The 20,567-nt window shown below is 43.2% G+C and overlaps 1 protein-coding gene across 2 annotated transcripts in view; it reads left to right on the top strand.

The window, feature by feature from the left end:
- The window catches only part of Adarb2 (adenosine deaminase RNA specific B2 (inactive)), a 621,224-nt gene that overhangs the window by 593,650 nt on the left and 7,007 nt on the right, over positions 1-20,567 (top strand). For both annotated transcript variants that reach the window (XM_008841353.1, XM_008841352.1), the window contains exon 8: positions 7,604-7,785. In XM_008841353.1, coding sequence (XP_008839575.1) covers positions 7,604-7,785 — 182 coding nt within the window. The remainder of the gene's footprint in view (positions 1-7,603; positions 7,786-20,567) is intronic.

The following is a 20,567-nucleotide window of genomic DNA, read 5'->3' as shown; positions in this document are numbered from 1 at the left end:
GGCTACTGCCCCTGACATGACAAATCATAGCCATACAGTGGGGCAGTCTTCAAGACTTCCTAGTCTTCCTCTGTGGATACCTTAGGTGGGTAGCAGGCATCTCAAAGCTTGGAAGATACAACAGTCCATGGTAGAGGGCACCTAGATCCAGAAACTTATGACCCAGACATTAGTGAGCACAGAAGAGGCCCCAGCCTCACTGCCAATCTATATAGTGTTTTCAAATTCTCTAAATGGACCCTGTATGCCAGGTGACTTGGGAGTCACGAGACAGAGGCTGCGCTATCAATGCTGTTGTTAATCTCATTTACAGATTCTAGAGTGAGGCTCAGAGAAATGTGTGCAATTGGCTCAAGTTTACACTACTCCCTAGCAAGGAGCTGGGGACTGGTATCTCTCATGTGCTCAAGCATCTGCTCACCTCCACGCATGTCCCCAACTGTCACATGGACTCAATAATAAACGCCTCAGTAGAACCAAAAACATACTAAGACTCCATTAAGAATGTAGTCCCATGGGGCTGGAGAGATGGCTGAGCAGTTAAGAGCGCTTGTTTGTCTTGCAGAGGACCAAAGTTCAGAGATAGTGGCCAGTGCCCCAACTACGACAGAAAACTGCAACCAGCTGTTGCTATATTCCTCTTAATATTTTTATTACTAGATTTGAAAGTGTTCTATTTATTTATCTTCATGTTATATGTATGAATGTTTTGTCTGCATGTATGTAAGTGTGCCACATGCATGCAGTGCCTATGGAGGCCAGAAGAGGGTATCAGATCCCCTGGAACTGGAGTTACAGATGGTTGTTAGCCACCATGTGGGTGCCAGGAACAGAACCCAGGTCTTCTGTAAGAGCAGAGCAGACAGTGCTCTTGAACACCAAACTGTCTCTCTAGCACCATCTTTTTTTAACTTACTTTTTTTTCCTGTTGTTAGGGTTCAGTTGTATGCCCCAACTGGCTCACAAGCAACACTGAGACCATGGCTCATTGTTAAAATAACAAGCAGTTTAATGTGGGCATGTTACCTCCAATAGTTATGCCATCTACTGGCTCGTTCCCTGTTGCTAAGTGTCTGTGACATTTCCAGGTCATGGCTACTTAGAAAAATGTACAAAAGCTTCTTCCTAAATCTCAGAATTCCTATGTAGGGCATGACTCCTCACAGTGGAGTTATGATACAGCTCACCGGTGGTCAAGGGTGAAGAATAAAATCTCATAAAGAAGGGACAAGATGGAATCACCTGCATTGTCACCTGCTGAATGGTACCCTTAACAATGATAAGTCCATGTGTCCCTAGAAGCTGTGCCTGCAACCTCATATGGCAGGTTTAAGTTAATGATGGTGTGTACCTTATTCAGATGGCCTCTAAGTGCAATCACATGTGTCCTTGCGAAGGGAGGAAAGTTTGGAGACAGGCACATGAGGACACATACCTGAGAGAAGGTTTTGTGATGGCAGAGGCAGAGGTTGGAGTGATGGGGACTCCAGCCAAGAGCACCAAGGATTACCAGCATCCCCCAGAAGCATCCTCTCCAGAGCCTCCAAGAGAAGCCTGGCCAGGCAGGCTGACAACTTGATTTCAGCCTTTTGATCTCCAGAATCATAAGAAAATGTATTTCTATATTCACACTGCTTGTGTTTATGTGCTACAAAAGTTTTAGAAAACTAGTACAATATCATGAGAGAAATTACTCATTTGGCTTAACTCTTTGGAAAACCACAAACCAAATAAAACTCACAGTGAAGTGTATTTCTTTAATATTCCACCTCTAATGGCACCTTTAAAGACCGAATGACTCTATGAAAAATGGATTATTTCACCTCATCAGTGAAAACTGGCCTTCAAAACCATAACGTTGAGTAGTGCACCACCAACCAACCTGTCCCGTGGTAAAGTAAGAACAGGTGACAGAGGATGTAACTTATCCTGTGTTCATGCTCCAAGCAGTCTACCATGGACAGAAGCCAAAGCTCCCTAAGGGTGGTGAGAACCAAAGCAGTATTTTCTACTTTTGTCTCTACACAGCAGAAGTTGAGTGGCATATGCAAATGTAAATCTTCTGGAACTAATGTTCCTTTAGATATGGCTTCAATTTTAAGTACCTGGGCCTGATTATTGATCACAATGTGTCTTTAAATAAATGGATTAGAACTTTCTCCATTAAAAAGATGAACGGTAGAAAATGGTATCTGGAGAATGAGATGGTGTCTTAACTCCTAAACTTAAGATTCTAACTGTGAGGAGCAAGCTTACCTTCTCAGGAAAGACCTGCTGCACCAGCAGCCATCAAAGTTGGCCTCCCTCCTCCTCTCTGCACCCACATAGAAAAGAAGCTCTGGCTTCCTTCCTTCTTGATTAGCAGATGCCTTATCTGTGGGGTATTATAAACTCCATATGCATCAAATGAGGAGGTTGTCCCTTTTTCTCCTCTCAGAGTTTTGTAGGGCATTTTGGCAGTACTGGGGATAGAACTGAGGACCTTATGCACACAAAACAAATGCTCTACCACTAAGCTACAGCCTGAGCCTCCATGTGTTTGAGACAGGGTCTTTCTATATATCCTAAACTGGCCTGAAACTTGTTATGTAGCCCAGCTAGCTTTGAACTCATGATTCCTGCCTCAACATCCCAGAACATTGGGAGTACAGTCATGCACCATCCTACTCAGTTTATAAGCCTTTTCTTACCTCTTCTTTCACATAGAAGTCTAGTGATTTTTATGACAGCTTTTGAGTGAGTTTTATATGATATCTCAAGATGAAGCAAACATCAACAGGTGATACTTAACAAATATAAAAGCAAAACAAGTCAAAGACAGTGTGGTATCTGCCGGCCCATTACAGCTGCAACCGCCCACTGAGGTGGACAGAACAGTCAGATTAGCGCTACCCGAGACACAGCTGGCAGCCTATCTCCAGGACTCTGCCCAGAGGTGCAGAGACAGCAGAAGGCCAAGAAGCCTGGTTCTATAAACAAAAGTGACTAACCAACAAGAGATGCCATGAATGTGAAAACAAGAGAGGGAGCCAAACATGACCTAAGACCGTCCTGAGTGTCCTAAGGACAGGGGAAAGCATTGATCAGGTGATCAGTAGGATGTGACCTTGTATAGAAGAAGCCGGGAGGGGGGTACATTCCAGGGGAACCCTTGTCAGGGACTTGGTGGCATGTTCCACAAGTAGGAGGAAAATCATTTATGTCTTCTTTCCATGAATATACCATGATTCAATCAGTTCTTTAGTAAGAGGCAACTAGATAATTTCCAGCCATTTGTTTTGTCTTGTTTATTCACTTTGCATTTACCAATATGATACCATATCCTTATACATGTGTCCTGGCATTTTATTGGGAGTATAGCCACGGAAAGAGTTCCTACAAGTAATATTGATTTGAAGAGTTTTCACTCTCCTCTTTTATATAGAAAAATCAATGGAAGATTACGAACCAACCGGAAATTAGATGACCAAGTGACTCTGGCTTAGTATTATTACCTGTCTATAAAATTGTCAGCGGTGTGACACTGAGGGGAAAGTGTGGAGGGAAACAGGTATCAACACCAGTTGGATGGGAAATCGATCTCCTGTAGTCTTCAAATGCCTTGGGAAGCAGGCAGTGCTGTAGCGACCATATTCCAATGGAAGCAGATCTCAAACTCCAGTAGTATTGAAATCATCTGAAGGACTTGTTAAAATAGACCTGCTGGCTCCATCCCAGGGTCTCTGAGCCCACAGGTCCAGAGTGGGGGCCTGAGAGTATGCACTTCGGCCAAGTTCTCAGCTGAAGCCACGTAGCTGGCTCAGGCACCACAGTCAGAGTCAGAGACCCACTGAGCACACTGTTGTTCAAAGCAGCAAGTAGTTCAGGAAGATCCACCTAATCAGAGTCTGGATTTGGATTTGACCTGACTTTTTTGACTCCAAAATCTTCAATAGCTTACTAATACTGAAATTTCAGCCCTGACTGATATTAGAATCATATGTTCAGCATATTTTTTTTAAAAACTGATGCCCAGACTCACCCCAACCAATTAGATGGAATATTTTTGAGGACCAAGACACAGGAAGTTCTTGAAGATTCTAGATGATCCAGTGAACAGTGTTAATACTGAAATTTCAGCCCTGACTGATATTAGAATCATATGTTCAGCATATTTTTTTTTAAAAACTGATGCCCAGACTCACCCCAACCAATTAGATGGAATATTTTTGAGGACCAAGACACAGGAAGTTCTTGAAGTTTCTAGATGATCCAGTGAACAGTGTGAGTTGAAGACCACGGTTTTACTACCCTACCTGAGTGTCACCTAGAGATTGTGAATAATGGGTTCCCCCAGTATGACGGTCACAGGCTCCAGACAGAACATAGGAACTTTTCCCAATTGGTGTGGTTGTTCAGATAATGGGCAAATCTGCCCACAGAAGTGTGGAGGAAGTACATGTCTATGATGGCGTCTCATGCTACACACGTTCATTTAGAGTTGTCTCTTTTCCCAGGACCACATCAAGGTGATATAAAAAGCAGGAAGAGAGATAAATTGTCCCAAATATACTCCACTAATAGCTATTCTCTGACTTAACACCAAGGTACATACCTGTGGGGACAGTCTCATGCTGAGCCTATCTTATCACTTTCCCACTGTAACGTGGAGGTCACGGTTCAAGTTCAGCAAGTAGATGGCATCCCATGGCTCTGAAGAAAGGCAACCTTTTCTAAAATCTTTCCTCTACTTATCTGTGGTATTTCAGTGATTGACAAACAGACAAAAATATATTTATTTAGGGATTATCTATATTGAAAGTTAGGCATGGGATTTCTGTCTCTGTCAACACCACAGTCATATCAGCTATTTGAACAAAAGGAGAGGTATTTTTCCAATCAATCCTGAATGCTGAGGCTTCTCCAGTTCATATTCAGAAAGACATTTGGTTTTATTGATCGTGTTAGCTGAATACGTTTAAACTCCTATAGCCAGACAAAGAGAAGGTTGATTTTTCTCTTTATTGTAAAGGTTATTAGGAGGAAACCAGATATAGAAGTTATTTGTCTTTAGACAATCCTAGAATCAGAACCACTCAAATGTGTTGCACAAGTTTCAAAGCTGATGCTTCGCTGGTCTCAAGCCCCACACTGTTGGGTTTGGAGAGTACTCATTTCATTGTCTGAGGCTCAGCTTGTTTGAAGAAGACAATTTCTATTGGTGGAGATTTATTGTGTTATCCTGCTTTTAATTGACAAGGAATTTCTAAATTCCACCAGCAATCTGAGGATTAATAGCTCTGCTTGTGCTGTCTATAACCCAGAGCCCTTTTCTGTAGACTGTTACTTCTTAGCGTACTTTCTCAGCATCCTTTGCTACAAATAATAACCTTTTCTTAGCATAATTTTCCCATCATCTTTAAATCTGAAAAAGAGATGTCTAAAACACTCCATGGTAGCAAGTCTGTTGAACTTCTCTTATGTATGTATGTATGTATGTATGTGTGTGTGTATGTGTGTATGTATGTGTATATGTATGTATTTATTTGGGGGTATGTTGTTGGTTGTTTGTTTCTTTGTTTGAAACAGAGTCTTGCCCAGGCTGGCCTCCTGAGTGCTGGGACTACAGGCACATGCCACTATTCTGGGAGTTAATCTCAGCCATTTTTAAATATATTTCATAATTACATTTATTTATTTATTTGGGGGAGCGTATGCCACAGTACAAGTGTAGAAATTGGAGTCAGTCCTCTCCTTCTACCATGTGGGTCCCAGGAATTGAACTCAGGAACTCAGGTCCTCAGGCTTGGTGGCAGGTGCTTTACCCACTGAGTCATCTCCAGCCACCTTCTCAGTTTTTTACCCTGTGGTTTATGACTCAAGGGAATGAAACAAATCCCTCAAGCATGGCTCAAAACCACCAGCATTCTTCCTCCCAAGAAAAGCTCAGCTATCACAAGACACTTGTCCTGAGTTGTGTAGACATTCTGTCACTCATTGGAGAAAAGGACAGAAATTAGACAAGCCGTGATGGGCGTCTCTTCCGGTAGTGAAAATTCAGAATTTGGCAGAAACATTACGGCCAAATGGGTTTCCCAAACATCAGTGGTAAGGATGTGTATTTCTTTCAGATACATGCTCTCCGTCAGCTCCTTCTGGAATTTACCCCTTGATAAAATCGTGTGTCTCCAAGGACGGCCCTTCCCTTGCTTTCTGAGGAAATTGATGCAACTTACAGAAATGACCACAATATTTTTTAAATGAAGTTATGCAAATCTGATAGACTAAAGTAAATGTTTCATAAAACCAATGACTGTTTAAATCGTAGGACTAAATTGTTTGTATATAAATATTACCTTTTATATTCCATTTGAGTTTTATGTAGATGAACCCATTACTTTAATGACCTGCGTTTACGGAGGGAGACTGGGAGAGTAGCTCCCTGAAATCCTCGCCAGCCAGATGGCTGCCTTTTCTTGCATGAGATTAAAAGATGTTTCTCATTCACCATGATGCTTCTGAGGCAGATTAATATCGCCAGCTAAATTGCTTGTGTTTTTGAAATAAAATTTAAAGAGAACTTTTTTTAAAGCAATTGGTGTCACTGGTTCTCAGAGCAGATTGCTCTCCAGGTAGAGAGACATTCGGTAATTAATGGAAAGAATTCTGTGTTAATTGACTGCTTTGGGAAGGGAGATATAATGGCTCCTTATTAATCTTATCAAAAGAGATGTACAGCACCGAGGCCTCGCAATAATTGCTCTAACAGTAGAGAAATGTTAATTAATGAAAAAGAACAATGATGTAAGAAATTAGCTACATAATGCCTACCTCGAAGGGCAGTTGCATTTTAAACACATTAGAGTGGAAACCACAAAGTGTCACTTTAAGTAGGGGATGCTCAGAGCTTCTTACCCTGAATTATGTCGGGGGACAAAAAATATCTTACAGTACGTTTGTCTTTCTACTTGGAGAAGTAAAAATCATTCATCCAGAGCTACATTTATTTCAAAGAAAATAGCCCTTGTCATTCATCTCTGATCTTGGCTTTTTAAAATAAAAAGGCATCTTCAGACCAAAACAAGGTCATTTCTTAATGCCATTTAATTTCAACACAGTAGGGCCTCTTCTGACTGCTAAGGGCAAAGGAAACGGAAGGCAGTGCTTTTCTCTAAATGGAAATAAACAAATTCGGTTTCTGAATATTTCCTAGCTGATATAAAGAAAGACTTCAGATTCACTTTGAGACCTCAGTATGTTATTTTGGAGAATTTCATTTTACCTTTCTAGGAGAGCAACAGCTCCCTGTCTGTCTAACAAGCCATTTTTCCAGAAAAGGATGCTGAGTTCAATGAACACACAGAGACACCGTTGGAGCTTAGTCCCAGGCGCTTGGACTCAGGCAGAGCCAGGTGGTGGCCACCCTGATGGCTCTGTTCCATCCCGGAAGCTCCTAGGCAAGCCCTTCCCCAGGTGGAAGGCCCCTGGAGGAGCAGGTGACTGAAGGGCAGGTGATGCCAACGCTGCTTGCAAAGCGGGGTCCCAGTGTGGACCACGCGCTGCCGGCACCCATCCCTCGCAGGTGCGGGCATCCCACTGACCCTATCCTTCCTTTTCCTTCTAGGTGGAACGTGCTGGGACTACAAGGCGCCCTCCTCTGCCACTTCATCGAGCCGGTGTACCTTCACAGCATCATCGTGGGAAGCCTGCACCACACAGGCCACCTTGCCCGGGTCATGAGCCATAGGATGGAGGATATCGGCCAGTTGCCTGCCTCATACCGGCACAACCGGCCTCTGCTTAGCGGTAAGAGAACACTAACTAGAGGGACTGTGCCCTCCTTCCTGTCTGCGGCTGCTGAGCATCAACCCTGTGGTGACAACTCCCATCTGATCATAGTCATTTTTGCCCATGATTATTTCAGGCTTAATAAGCAAATTGACAGCAATGTAAAGACTTAAAAAGGACAAAAATATATACATGAAATGTCACGAATATCTCTGAATATGAGAATAGGCTGCATTTTAGCAGGAAATCAATGGGACCTGGAGCATCAATATGTTGTTTTCATTGCAGTATCTAGAGTAACCCTGTGTTGTCCACACATATATCACCCCAAGCACTGGGGAGGCATAGACAGGCCTATCCCTGGGGCTTGCTGACCAGCCACTCTAGCCTACTTAGAGATACTGAGGCCAGTAAGAAACCCTGTCTTAAAGAAAGAAGGGGTGGTGGTGAGATGGCTCAGGGGTTAAGAGCACTGGCTGCTCTTGAAGAGGACCAGAGTTCCATTCCCAGCACCCACCAGCTTCCCATAACCCAGGTCTGATTTTCAAAGTCACCTGTAACTGTAGCTGTAGGAGACCCAATGCCTTCTTTTGGCTTCCATGGGCACCTGCAGTCATGTGCATGTACCCACACATAGATACACACATACATACATACATACATACATACATACATACATACACACATACCCATGATTGCACAATATTGGAACCTGAGTTCAGCTACCCAAATGCAGTGTAAAAGTCAGACCTTGTGTTGTATATGTGTAACCCTAGCTGTGGAGAGGGTAGAGACAGGTTGGGTTCCTAGAGCTCACTGGACAGCCAGTCTTGCAGAAAAGGCCATTCCAAATTCAGGGGAAAAAATAATGTGAAAGGCAAGCAAGATGTCTCAGTGGGTTAAAGTACTTGTCACAGAAGCCTGGTGAACTGAATTCAATCCCTGGAACCCACATTAAAAAAGCTGAATTGACCAGAAGTGTGCATACAGAGTGCAAGAGCAGAAAGAAGAGAGGCGCTGCCTCAACAAGGCAGGAGAGAACTGATGCCTGAAAAGTTGTTTTTGGACCTCTACACATTCAGTACTCATATATAATGATGATGATGATGATGGTGATGGTGGTGGTGGTGGTGGTGGTCATGGTGATGATGGTGGTGATGACAATGAAAATAGTGGTGATGATGATGGTGGTGGTGATGATGGTGATGGTGGTGGTGGTGATGATGATGATGGTGGTGGTGATGATGGTGATGGTGGTGGTGATGATGATGATGATGATGATGGTGATGATGGTGATGGTGGTGGTGGTGATGATGATGATGGTGGTGGTGACGATGGTGATGGTGGTGGTGATGATGATGATGATGATGATGATGGTGATGATGGTGATGGTGGTGGTGGTGGTGGTGGGAATAATGCTGATGATGGTGATGATGATGATGATGATGATGATGACAGTGATGTAGTGATTACAAAGGTGAAGAGTGGATGAGGAAGATACCCAAAAGTTAACCTCTGGTCTCCACACAGGGCTGTGAATATGAATGTAATCAAAAACAGACATGCACCCACATGAACACAACATACGCGCATACACACACACACACACACACATGCACAGGAATTTTTAATTGTGTGAAATCAATGACTATGAAACAATTAGAGAAATTCAGGGCCACCTGAGGGCCATGCATAAGATAATGGCAAAGCCCATGAGACACTTTCCAACCCTTAAGCCCAGATTACTTCTGATGCCTCTGCATGAGCCAGCGTGGTCTAATTACACACATCTGTCTACATTTATTTAGAATATATATTTTCATTACTATAAAGATGCAAATAGGGCTGAACCTTGGTTTCTCACCTGCAAACAACCCATAAACAGTAACTTCATTGTCTTTGATGGACATTTAAAAATGAATTATGTAATTTTGAAAGGAAATTGTCCTAAATTCTTAAAAGAAAAAAAAAAGAAGAAAAACCAAGAGAGAGGGAGGATGAAATCTGGCATAAAGATAATAATAATAAAAAGCACACTCAAACAAGTGGATGAGTTCCCCTCAAGGTCAGTTTGCAGAATTGGCTTAGATGAAGTTCATGCATTAGTAGAATAGCCCTGAAATTTAGATGTGGGTAAATCTGTTCTGGGTTAAACAGAATCAGCCAGGCTGAAAAGGATACCTTTATTGCCATCGTCGTAGGCTACATATTAATGTTCTCAAAAACATACTGAAATATTCTGCATAAACCAAGCTAACCTATGGTCAGCTTCTGGACCGGAAGACTGTGAATGTATTGAAGCTGTTCCAAATGCTGAGCCCTTCAGAAAAATGTTCATGGTTGCCTGAAAGCAGCCAGGTCTGCCCTCAGACCTTCTTGTGAACTCAATAAGGTGAAAAAATTGTGAGAGAAATAACAAATAAAAAGCTATACTTCGAATACTCATTTTTTTAGAAAAATATTCCATGATAGAAAGTGACCAACAGCTTGTTCTACCAAGCTGAAGATAAATGTTTCTGTGAGCGTTCAACCTCAAGACTAACTCTTTCTTTCCCCATCAAGTAAAAAGAACACAGCAGAGGAAAAGATATCTAGATAACATGGTTGTGGTAGTTTGAGTAAGAAATGTCCCCTGTCAGCTCTTGTGTCTGAACACTTGGTCCCCATTTGGTGGCACTGTTTGGGAAGGTCATGGAACCTTTAGGATGTGGAGCTTTGCTGGAGGAAGTGAGTCACTCAAGAAGCCTTTGAAGGTTGATAGCCTGGCCCCAAGTTCTCTCCCTCTCCCTCTCTTCCTCCCTCCCTCCTTCCCTCCTCCCTCTCTCCTGAGTGCAATTTGCCCAGACAACTTCTTGCTCCTGTCACTGCCTTCCCTGCAAGCTCTCAAGTCTTCCCTACCATGATGGAATCCATCCCTCTGAAACTGTAAGCCACAATGAACCCTTCCTTCCAAGGAATTCGGGTCCTTGTGCAGCAAGCACTTTGCCCACTGACACACCTCTGCAGCCCCATTAACTAAAAATTGCATTTTAAATATAGTAGGCTCACTAGTTACTTAAGTTGCTTTTAGTCAAGGTACTTTAGCACAGCAACAGAAAAGTAGCTAATAGCCTGTTTAACAAATGTAGTTTTACATTTATTTATTTAGTTAGTTTTTTTAGTTATTTATTGCATACACACACACACACACACACACACACACACACACACACACTTGTGGAGGTCAGAAGACAGCCCACAGGAGCTGTTTTTCCCTTTTACCATATGGGTCCAGGTACTGGATTCTGGTCATTGGCTTGGCAGCAAGTGCCTCTGCCCCCTGAGCCATCTCACCAACCCTAGATGTGGTTTTTAATCTTGAACTTTCTAAGCCCACACCAAAAACAAAGCTATTATTATTTTTACAGCATACAGAAAGGTCTTAGCCGTGAAGATGAAATTTGAGACCAGAGACAGGCCAGAGAATTGATTCCTCGAGCCTTGAGTAGTTTGAGACTCTTGGTTTGTGTTCCTATAACGGACATTACTGCATTCATGCCAAAATAGAGGACGTCAGCTCTATGTCTTCATAGTACCTCTTGTCCTGAAGTGAAAGTGAACGGCAAACACATCTCAAAGCTCTTTCAGATGCCCATGCTCCTAACAACTTAGTCAAAAGGAAGTTTGATGATCATTAACATCTTAACCAGTGGGACATTAAGTTTTGCCCAACTCTGTCTACTTGTCACATTCTAGATATATCTGTAACATTTGTAGTCTTACTTGTGTGAGGGTATGCTTGTGTTGAAGGATTTTACATGACGTGCCAGTCCTCTTTAATTCAAGAGACATTTCTGAGATTAGTGATAATAGTTTTTTTCAAAATAAGTCAGTGACCTTGGAGCAAATACTTTTATATATAGATGGTTAATAATTTGTAATATCATTTTTATAACACAACAAATATGGGTAAAGGATGATAAAACTGGCAAATTTTCATAATTGCTTTGCACAAAACACACATGCTTTTTAAAACTACTGGGTGGCTGGAGTGATAGCTCAGTTGTTAAGAGAGCTTACTGCTCTTCCAGAAAACTGGCATTTGCCTCCCAGCACCCATGTCTGTCAGGCAGCTCACAGCCACTTATAACTCCAGTTCCAGCAGTTCTAACTCCCATCTTCTGCCCCCTATGGGTACCTGCACTAACATGCACATACACAAACACACACACATATACACATAATAAAAACAAAATAATCTTTATTAATTAAAGAAATTCATAATGGCACACACCTATAATCATATCACCCAAGAGGCTGAGGCAGAAAGACAAGTTTGAGGTCAGCTTAGCTTACAGAGTAAGACTGTATCTCAAAAAGATAAAATGAGCAGAAAAAAATAAAATTATTCTGTTGCCACTAGTCCAAGGAAAATACTTCTTTTTTCAATACATTTGATTTTTACAAATATCAACAATTATCCACATAATCCAGGCTTTTCTTTATTCACTCAACAAGGATGCATTGGTTACTTGTAAGTGCCACGATAGAGTGAAAATGCAAGGCAGAAATAGGAGAAGTTGTTTCAGGATATAAGCTGGGATCCAGCTGCAGTCTAGGGATAAGCAGGTCATTGAGAAAAGGACCCTTTGAGAAAGGCCGCTGGGGTCTTGATATCATATTCCCAATGTTTAAGTTCATTTGAAGTGACTGCTCAATTTCCAGATCTAAGAGTAGGCCACAATAGTCTTTTCTTCAAAGGGCCACAATAGTCTGTAGGATAAATAGTGGATAAATAAAGGCAAGCCATAAGGTAACTTAAAAGTCATCTAGAGCCTGGGAGACAGTCCAGTTAGCAAAATGCTTGTCACAGAAGCATGGGGACCAGAGCTCAGTCCCACACCCACGTCGGAAAAGCCAGGCAGAATGGCCAAGCTTTTACATGGGCTGTGGGGATTCAAACTCGGGTCCTCACACTTGCTCAGCAAGCACTCTTACCCACAGAGTCATCTCCCCCAACTCCCTGGATTTATTCTTTAAATACCTTGAGAGCTTGTTCAGACAACCTCACCATAGAACACACCAATTGTTGCCCTTCAGTCCCACCACACTGTCTGCAGACTCTATAGCACAAGTCGTATATTTCCCGATGAACATGCTGTACTGCGACAAGACAGTAACTATAAAATTACTGGCAATTATGATGGTGTTCCTGTTAATGATAATGAATAAAGTGACATTAATACAATAAATTTACTAATTCTGTTTCCATTAGAAGTGTGTGTGTGTGTGTGTGTGTGAGAGAGAGAGAGAGAGAGAGAGAGAGAGAGAGAGAGAGAGAGACCCCACAGGGCATCTGGCGGTATATAAAATTAGAGAGACCCCTTCAACTCCTGCAACTTTATGATTCCAGGCATGCCTAGAAGCACGCTGCTCCATTCATTTCACAAAATTAAATGTAATGCTCCCCCGTATTGTAGACTCTCCTCACTTCATATAAAAATTACATCCCTGAAATGTCTTGTGTAAATTTAATTTGGGGAGAGTGAATTACATTTTAAATATAGTAGGCTTGCTGGTTATTTAAAGACATGCTGTAATGTCTTACTTATATAATACCTTTTTTTAAAAAAAGGTAAATAGGGATTTCTTTAAAGTAAGGCATCTTTCTATAGATGTGAGCTATAAAAGGAATAAAATTCATAAAATTCACTTTCATGGATGAATTGTGAATTTGCTATCTCTGCTCTTAAAAAATGATGGAACTAAGAGCAGTGGTCACAGAACTGTTTTAATAATCAAATGCTGGGGGGGGAGCAGTGGTAAGTTAATTAACTTACTGAAGATCACATTCTAGGAAGTCATCAGAGTGGTATTTGACCTTGGCCTGTTTCTGCCCAGCCTTGTTAGCACAATCATTGTGAACTGAAATGCCAGTCAGACAACCTCATCCAGCCTTTCTCTGTTGGTCAACCCGACGAGTATCTGTGTCAAAGGCCGCTGGAGACCTGCTGGTTCTCTATACAGATCTACTTTGAAGCAAGATACTTTTCTCCCCCAAATTCACCAAAGATGACTAACCCATTTACAAATATCATCAGGTCTGTGTTGGGTAACAGGTTGAACAAACTTTCTAAAGCTTGTTTCTGTTAGGGACTACTTTGATAGAGACACTGTTTGGGTAGAGGGAATGGATTTTATTTTCAAAATTGTTCAGAAACAATTGCCAAGGAAAAGATGATAGTCCGTCCTGACCTTCACAAGGTAACAGTCTTAAGGCACACTTTCTGCCGCCCCCTCACTCTTTCTTGGGTTTCTGTACAAGTTTCCAAATCCAAGAGCCTACTGCGTTAAGGGAGGCCTACATACTCTATCCAGTCTCTTCCTGCTGGGTGACTGTGTCAACGTGTCTGGCCATCATCCTCCACAAAAAGGAGCCTTTGGTGATGGCACCCAAGGGAGGAAAACATAACCACACACAGTAGGTGGCGCCAAGTGTGAGATGGCTGCAGGAAGGCTTCCAGAGAATGGACTTACTCCTGTAAGTGGAGCTCAGGGGGCAGGGTTACTCCATGAGGGAACACCTGGAGTGGGGCGTTATTCCAGGAATTGGTGCCTGGAGTGGAGTTACTGTAAAATGCCTTATTTGGAAAGGGGGTCCTTATAGTTCTGATTAAAGTTTGTGACTTGGGAGGATGCTGAGAATCATTTCAGAGGGTCCCATACGCAGTTACATATGCCCTGAGAGGAGACTGGAAATTGTATTAATTACTTTTCTGTTATAAAATACCATAACAAAGACAATTTAGAGCAGGAAGAATTTATTTGGGTTTACAGCCCCTCCCCCAGGGGGGTTCCTTATGACAGGGTAGGCACAGCAGAAAGTGGCTGGAACAGCTGTGAGCTCACATCTTCAACCATAAACACACAGCAGGAAGTGGGACAAGGATGTGAGCTCTCTAAGCCTGCCCCCAGTGACATGCTTCCTCCAGCAAGGCTATACCTTCTTTTAAAGGTGCCATGACTTCCCAAAGTGCACCACCAACTAGAGACCAAGTGTTCAAATAGTTGAGCTTATGGGGGACAAGTCTTAAACCACCTCAGACTATAGAGAAAAAAGACTACAAAGGCAGAAGCAAAGGATGAAGTGATTCAGCTGTGAACCAGTGTACTTGTGGATCCCAGAACATGGGCAAGTCCCGGCCGGTTTCTCCTCCAAAGCTTCCAAGACTTTATAAAGGCCCTGCAGACTTCCAGCCTCTGAAACTGTGATAGGATAAATCTCTGATATTTTAAGCAACTAACTGATAGCAAACTAAATATAGTGCCACATTGTTAAAGCGTGATTTTCTCTACCTATGGAAACCACATTAAGTGTGATGGTGCACGCCTGTAGTCCCAGCATTTGGGAGGCAGAGGCAGGTGGATCGCTGTGAGTTCAAGGCCAGCCTGGTCTACAGGACAGCTGGGGCTACAGGGAGACCCTGCTTCAAAAATACAATATATATATATATATATACACAATATTATTCTAAAGGCAAATGTTTTCCATAGTTTCTATTGGATCAGTTTTATTTTGATCTGTTTCAGTTTCTGCGTCAAAGAGCACGTTCACAGACTCTTTGGTTAAGGTAGTCTGCAGAACGAGAAACAAGCTACCATGAACTCCATCAACCTAAACCTGTGTCATTTGCTCACAGTGCTGAGTGTCTAAGTGTTGATTCCCTACCAGGGTATATTCTTTTTTCTTGAATTGTAATCAATAAAATGCTCATTTTCCCATGTTTAGAACTCAAAACCTGTCTCTTAATTCTTAACTGAAAATAGGGTTCCTTGTCAACTAGCAGATCCTATGTCACTGGAAGATTTCAGGGTGACCCGCAGGAGGTACTTAATACTGTGAACAGGAAGCAATATTATATTTTTGAGTGCACTGATTTTCTAGGTATGCTAATGTATCATCTGGTAAACATACCGGAGTGGGTCTTAGCAGAGCATACCTGTGACTGCCTTTTATTGTGTCTTTGTAACTTGATTTTTATTTATCTCATTATTTTTTGAGACAGAATTTCAGGTAACTGTACTGGCCTCCACACATACTCCCTATGTAGCCAAGGATAATCTCGAATTTCTGATCCTCCTACCTCTATCCCCCTAGTGCTGAGATTATACATATGCACCACTACACCCAGTTTTGTGTGGTACTGAACATTGATCCCTGGACCTCACAGATTCCAGACAAGCACTCTACAAACTTAGCTGTATCCCCAGCCCACATTGTGTCTTTATTTCTGTCTTAAATCTTTTAAAGTTCCTTTAAGAAGAATGGCCCCAGGGACTTATGGTCCTTGCTTCTACAGCTCCCAGCCATAAAGAGGAATAAGTTAGGCACAAACCAGTCTTTCCTTCCTAAGCCTGAGAGGACATGTCTTCGTCTTATCCCACACTATCTAAAACTCTCAGTAATGATACAGTTCGGCACTCAGTTAAGCAGTTTGTGCCTTAATGATCTTTAAATACCTTTAAAATCAATCCTCATTCATCTGAATGGGGGGCATGACACCTACAGGTTGAGTAAATGAATGAGCTATTGAAAAAAACTTGGGACTGAAGAGAGGGCTCAGTGGATAAGAAGGCTTGCTGAACAAGCATGAGGACCTGAGTTCAAATTCCTAGCATACATGTAAAAGTCAGGCATGGCCATGCATGCCTGTAACTCTAGCAGAGACAAGACAGATCTTGAGAGCACCGGCCGACCCGGCAAGCCAAAATGGCAAACTTTGGATTCAGTGAGAGATGGTGTCTCAAAGCACCAGAATGTGATAAAGGAAGACACCAGACATCCTCCTCTGGCCTCCACGTGCACATGACAGGATACACCACAAATAGGCACATGAACTCATTAACCACATAGAAAGGATGGAATGGAGGGAGGAAGGGAGGGAGGGACAGGAAAAGAGAGAAAGGAAAAGAAAAGAGGCAAGCTCCGTGGAAGACCCTCTGTGTTTCCATAATCAGAAATATCAAAAGACACCTGCAACATAGATAAAATCATGAAATCAACATGTAATGAATTAGTGATATCATCTACATACATGAAGAAGTTTTCAAATCAAATGTCTCAAGCTGGGTGTGGTGGCACACACCTTTGATCCTAGCTCTCAGGAAGCACAGCCAGGCAGATTTCTGTGATTTCAAGGCCAGCCTGGTCTACATAATGAGTTCCAGGACGCTGGGGCTACAAAGAGAGAAAGAGAGAAAGAGAGAAGGGAGGGAGAGAGGGAGGGAAGGAGGGAGGGAGGGATGGAGGGAGGAAGGGAGGGAGGGAGGGAGGAAGGAAGGAACCAAATGTCTCTCGGGACAAAATAAAAGAAGATTCTGAATACCATCTAATTATGTTACTGTATCTTTGGAAGGCCAGTACACATCTGGGAAATTATGTATGTGAATGTGGTGGGGGATGAGTGGAACATAGACAGAATCACCCTGAAACAGAAGAAGACTAGAAAGCAAACAAAAGTGGCACAAGTTGGAAAACAGCCTTTTCGTGAGGACTCAGAAGATGGTCAGACTCAGCTTCATCGCTGCGCCTGGGAGGCCTAGACCTTCTCATGGAAAGAGTTAACCTGGTGCTGGCCAACAGATTAGCAACTAGTACGCCCCACTGGGACTCCAATACAACACCCAGGAGATGGCCTCCTGACAATTGCACGTGTTGCCTATCCTTGTAGGGTTTGTCCTACAGAAAAAAAAAAAAAAAAGACTGTAGTTTTGGACAGATGTAGTTTTGGACAGATGTGAGCATTCAAAAAGTAATCGTATGTTTTGTTGCACATTAATAAATCTTCATATTACAGTCAAGGGAGTCTGGCACACATCTCCATCTCCTTTGGTAAAATCAGCACCAATCATTGATTATAGTGATGTGAAAAATTATTCCATTGGTGTGAATGTTTAGTAAACATTACAAGTGATGTTTCTTTGTGGTGGATTCATGTTTTTTAATCAAATGAAGGATTGCCATTCTCCCAGATTGCATGGGGAGGTGCTGATTTTTTTTTTCTTGAAAGCAAAAGACAGAAGAAACCTAATTCTCAAACTAGAGGCTCAGACTATAAGTAGACAATAATATCTCCAACAGAGGCATTAAGGTTATATGTTGTGCAAATGTATAAATGACAAAAAAAGTTCTGTTTACTATAAAAGGATCCCAAGCTTTGTGCATTGGGTGGCTACCCCATTCCATGGGACAATCCAGTAACCTTTAACTACTTGGAAACATTTTATGGTCTCTAACTGGAAACATTTTGGTCTGTGTGGTATGGAAAACACTGAACAAACTAGGGATGACCCTCAGCTCTTCCTTCTCAAGGAAATAGTAACCACAGTACTCCATGCTTTATAAGTGCTCTTTCTGTCTCATTTGGTCTTCACTCAACCTTGGGAAACAAACTTACCATCATCAGAGAGCAAAAGAAGGCAACCAAAGGCACGTGCCAGGGCCCTGAACAAACACTGCCTGGAAACCAAGTCTGTCAGGTTCCTAAGTCACAAGCCCTGCCTACAAAAGACTGGCGCCCATGCCTTCCATTAGCTGCATTGCCCATGCTCCTTCTTTCCCCTGTTTTCTCCACGTGTGAACACAAGGGTCCTCATGGCTGCCTTCCCAGCACTGTCTGGGCCCTGGTGAGGCTGGCAGTCCAGCATGCTAAGAGCGAAACCCAGCCCGGCAGCAGCTGAGCTTCTCCAGCGCAGGTGTCTGCTTGCTGATAGCCAAAAGCACAGCACAATGCTGTCCCCAGGGAAGAGATAATGGGAAGAGACCAGGAGGCCAGGCTGAGATGAAGCAGGTCACACATTGACATCTTGACATCAGACACTTCAAAGCTTTCCTCTGAGTTCTGAATTTAGGACTTTGGAGAAGACTCAGCTTCATGCCTCAGTGGTCAGTCCCAACACAGAAACTAGAGGAGCAGGAGACAGTGAGTGGGAGAGAAGGGCCTGCAGGGATGGAGGAGATTGTCAGATTGCTGAGCCTGGCTGCACACAATTCCAGAGCGCTGATCACCTCTCTTTGTATTCAGTCGTCCCTGACCTCAGCAGCTCCTGCCAACACAGTCCCTGCTCAGTAGGACAGTCTATGGCTGCCAACGGGCCAGACTGTCCCCCCTTCCCAGCTCTCAGGGGTGGGTAACTGCCACAGAGAATCACTTCTAGGAAAAGAGCTGACATGAATGGAATTCACCTGAACATTCAACATTGTCCATCCGTGACTGGAAGAAGGTCACAGGGTGACTTTCAGTCTGGGAGCTGGGCTGCGTAGGTGGCAGTTGGCAAATTCTAATGGCTGTGTACTCAGAGAGCTCAGGTCTAGCCAGGAAGATTGGAGGTAGAGCTAGGGACACAGGAGGCTCCTGGAGTCTGTGGCTGTGGAGCTCGGAGTTGAGTAGGTCTTCCTGTGAACTTAAATGCAGGCTGCTTGGGGAAGGCACTGCATGCCATTTCCCCTAAGCTGGGATGGCTCCTCACATGGAGCCTGCTGCAGGCCTCTGCACTCCCGCTGTGCTCCTCAAATCAATGCTTTGCACGTGGACTGCTCCTCGACACGTGGGCTTCTCCAACAAGTGTAATGAATGCACCCGCACAGCCACCTCAGCAGCCTAAGTGCAGTGCTCTTACAGAACCCTCTGGCACTTCCCTGCGACTCCCCCTGCTCATGTGATACATCGGGAGATCCGAGAGAGGCTCCTAGGTTTGTCTAAACTTCTAACATCATGACATGATGTTGCCATCTACAAAGTTCACGTGAAAGCATTGAACAATCAAGTTACCAAAAAAAAGCTCACAAAAGACTCATTTTATTTATTTTTTTTTATATCTTACCTGTATGAGTGTTTTGCCTGCATGTGTGTAAGTACACCCATGTTGTGCGATGCCCACGGAGGTCAGAAGAGCCGGCATCAGATCCCTCAGAACTGAAGTTAGGAATGGTTTTAAGCTGCCACCGTGGGTGCTGGGAATTGAACCTGGGTCCTCTGCAAGAGCAGCCAGTGTTCTTTACTGATGAGTCATGTCTCCAGCCCAAGACTCTTTTTTTTTTTTTTTGGTCTTTTAAGACAGGGTCTCCCTGTAGTCCCAGTTGTCCTGTAACTCACTATGTAGACCACGCTGGCCTTGAACTCACAGAGATCCGCCTGCCTCTGCCTCCCAAGTGCTGGGATTAAAGGTGTGCCACCACGCCCGGCTCCAAGACTCATTTTTAAGTGTAGTGGTTTGAAGGTTCAGTGTCTCCCATGTGTTGGAATGCTTGGTTCCCAGCTGGTGATGCTGTTTACCTTTAGGAAATGGAGCCTTGCTGGAGGAAGTAGGTCACTGGGGGCGGGCCTTGAGGTTTTATAGCCAGCCCCACTTCCTGTTCACTCTCTGCCTCCTGAGTGCAGAGGCAACGTGGCAGCAGACCTCCCACTCCTGCTGCTCTGCCTTCCCCATTATGATGGGCTGTATCCTCTCCAGTTGTAAACTCTTCCTTCTTTAAATTGCTTTTCATAGCCAGGTGTGGTGGCACACGCCTTTAATCCCCAGCACTCGGGAGGCAGAGGCAGGCGGATCTCTGTGAGTTCAAGGCCAGCCTGGTCTACATAGTGAGTTCAAGGACAGCTGGGGCTACAGGGAGACCCTGTCTCAAAAAAATATCAAAAAATAAATAATAATTAAATAAACAAATAAATAAATAATAAATTGCTTGTTATCAGGCATTTTGTCATAGCATTGAGAAAAGCAACCAATCCAGTAGGTTGATGGTTTTGTGTTGGGCCGATTTC

Source organism: Nannospalax galili, unplaced genomic scaffold (assembly GCF_000622305.1).
Source record: "Nannospalax galili isolate Female #2095 unplaced genomic scaffold, S.galili_v1.0 scaffold399, whole genome shotgun sequence".
Taxonomy (NCBI): domain Eukaryota; kingdom Metazoa; phylum Chordata; class Mammalia; order Rodentia; family Spalacidae; genus Nannospalax; species Nannospalax galili.
Note: the sequence above shows the minus strand (reverse complement) of the source record. Positions and strands in the feature narration are given on the sequence as shown.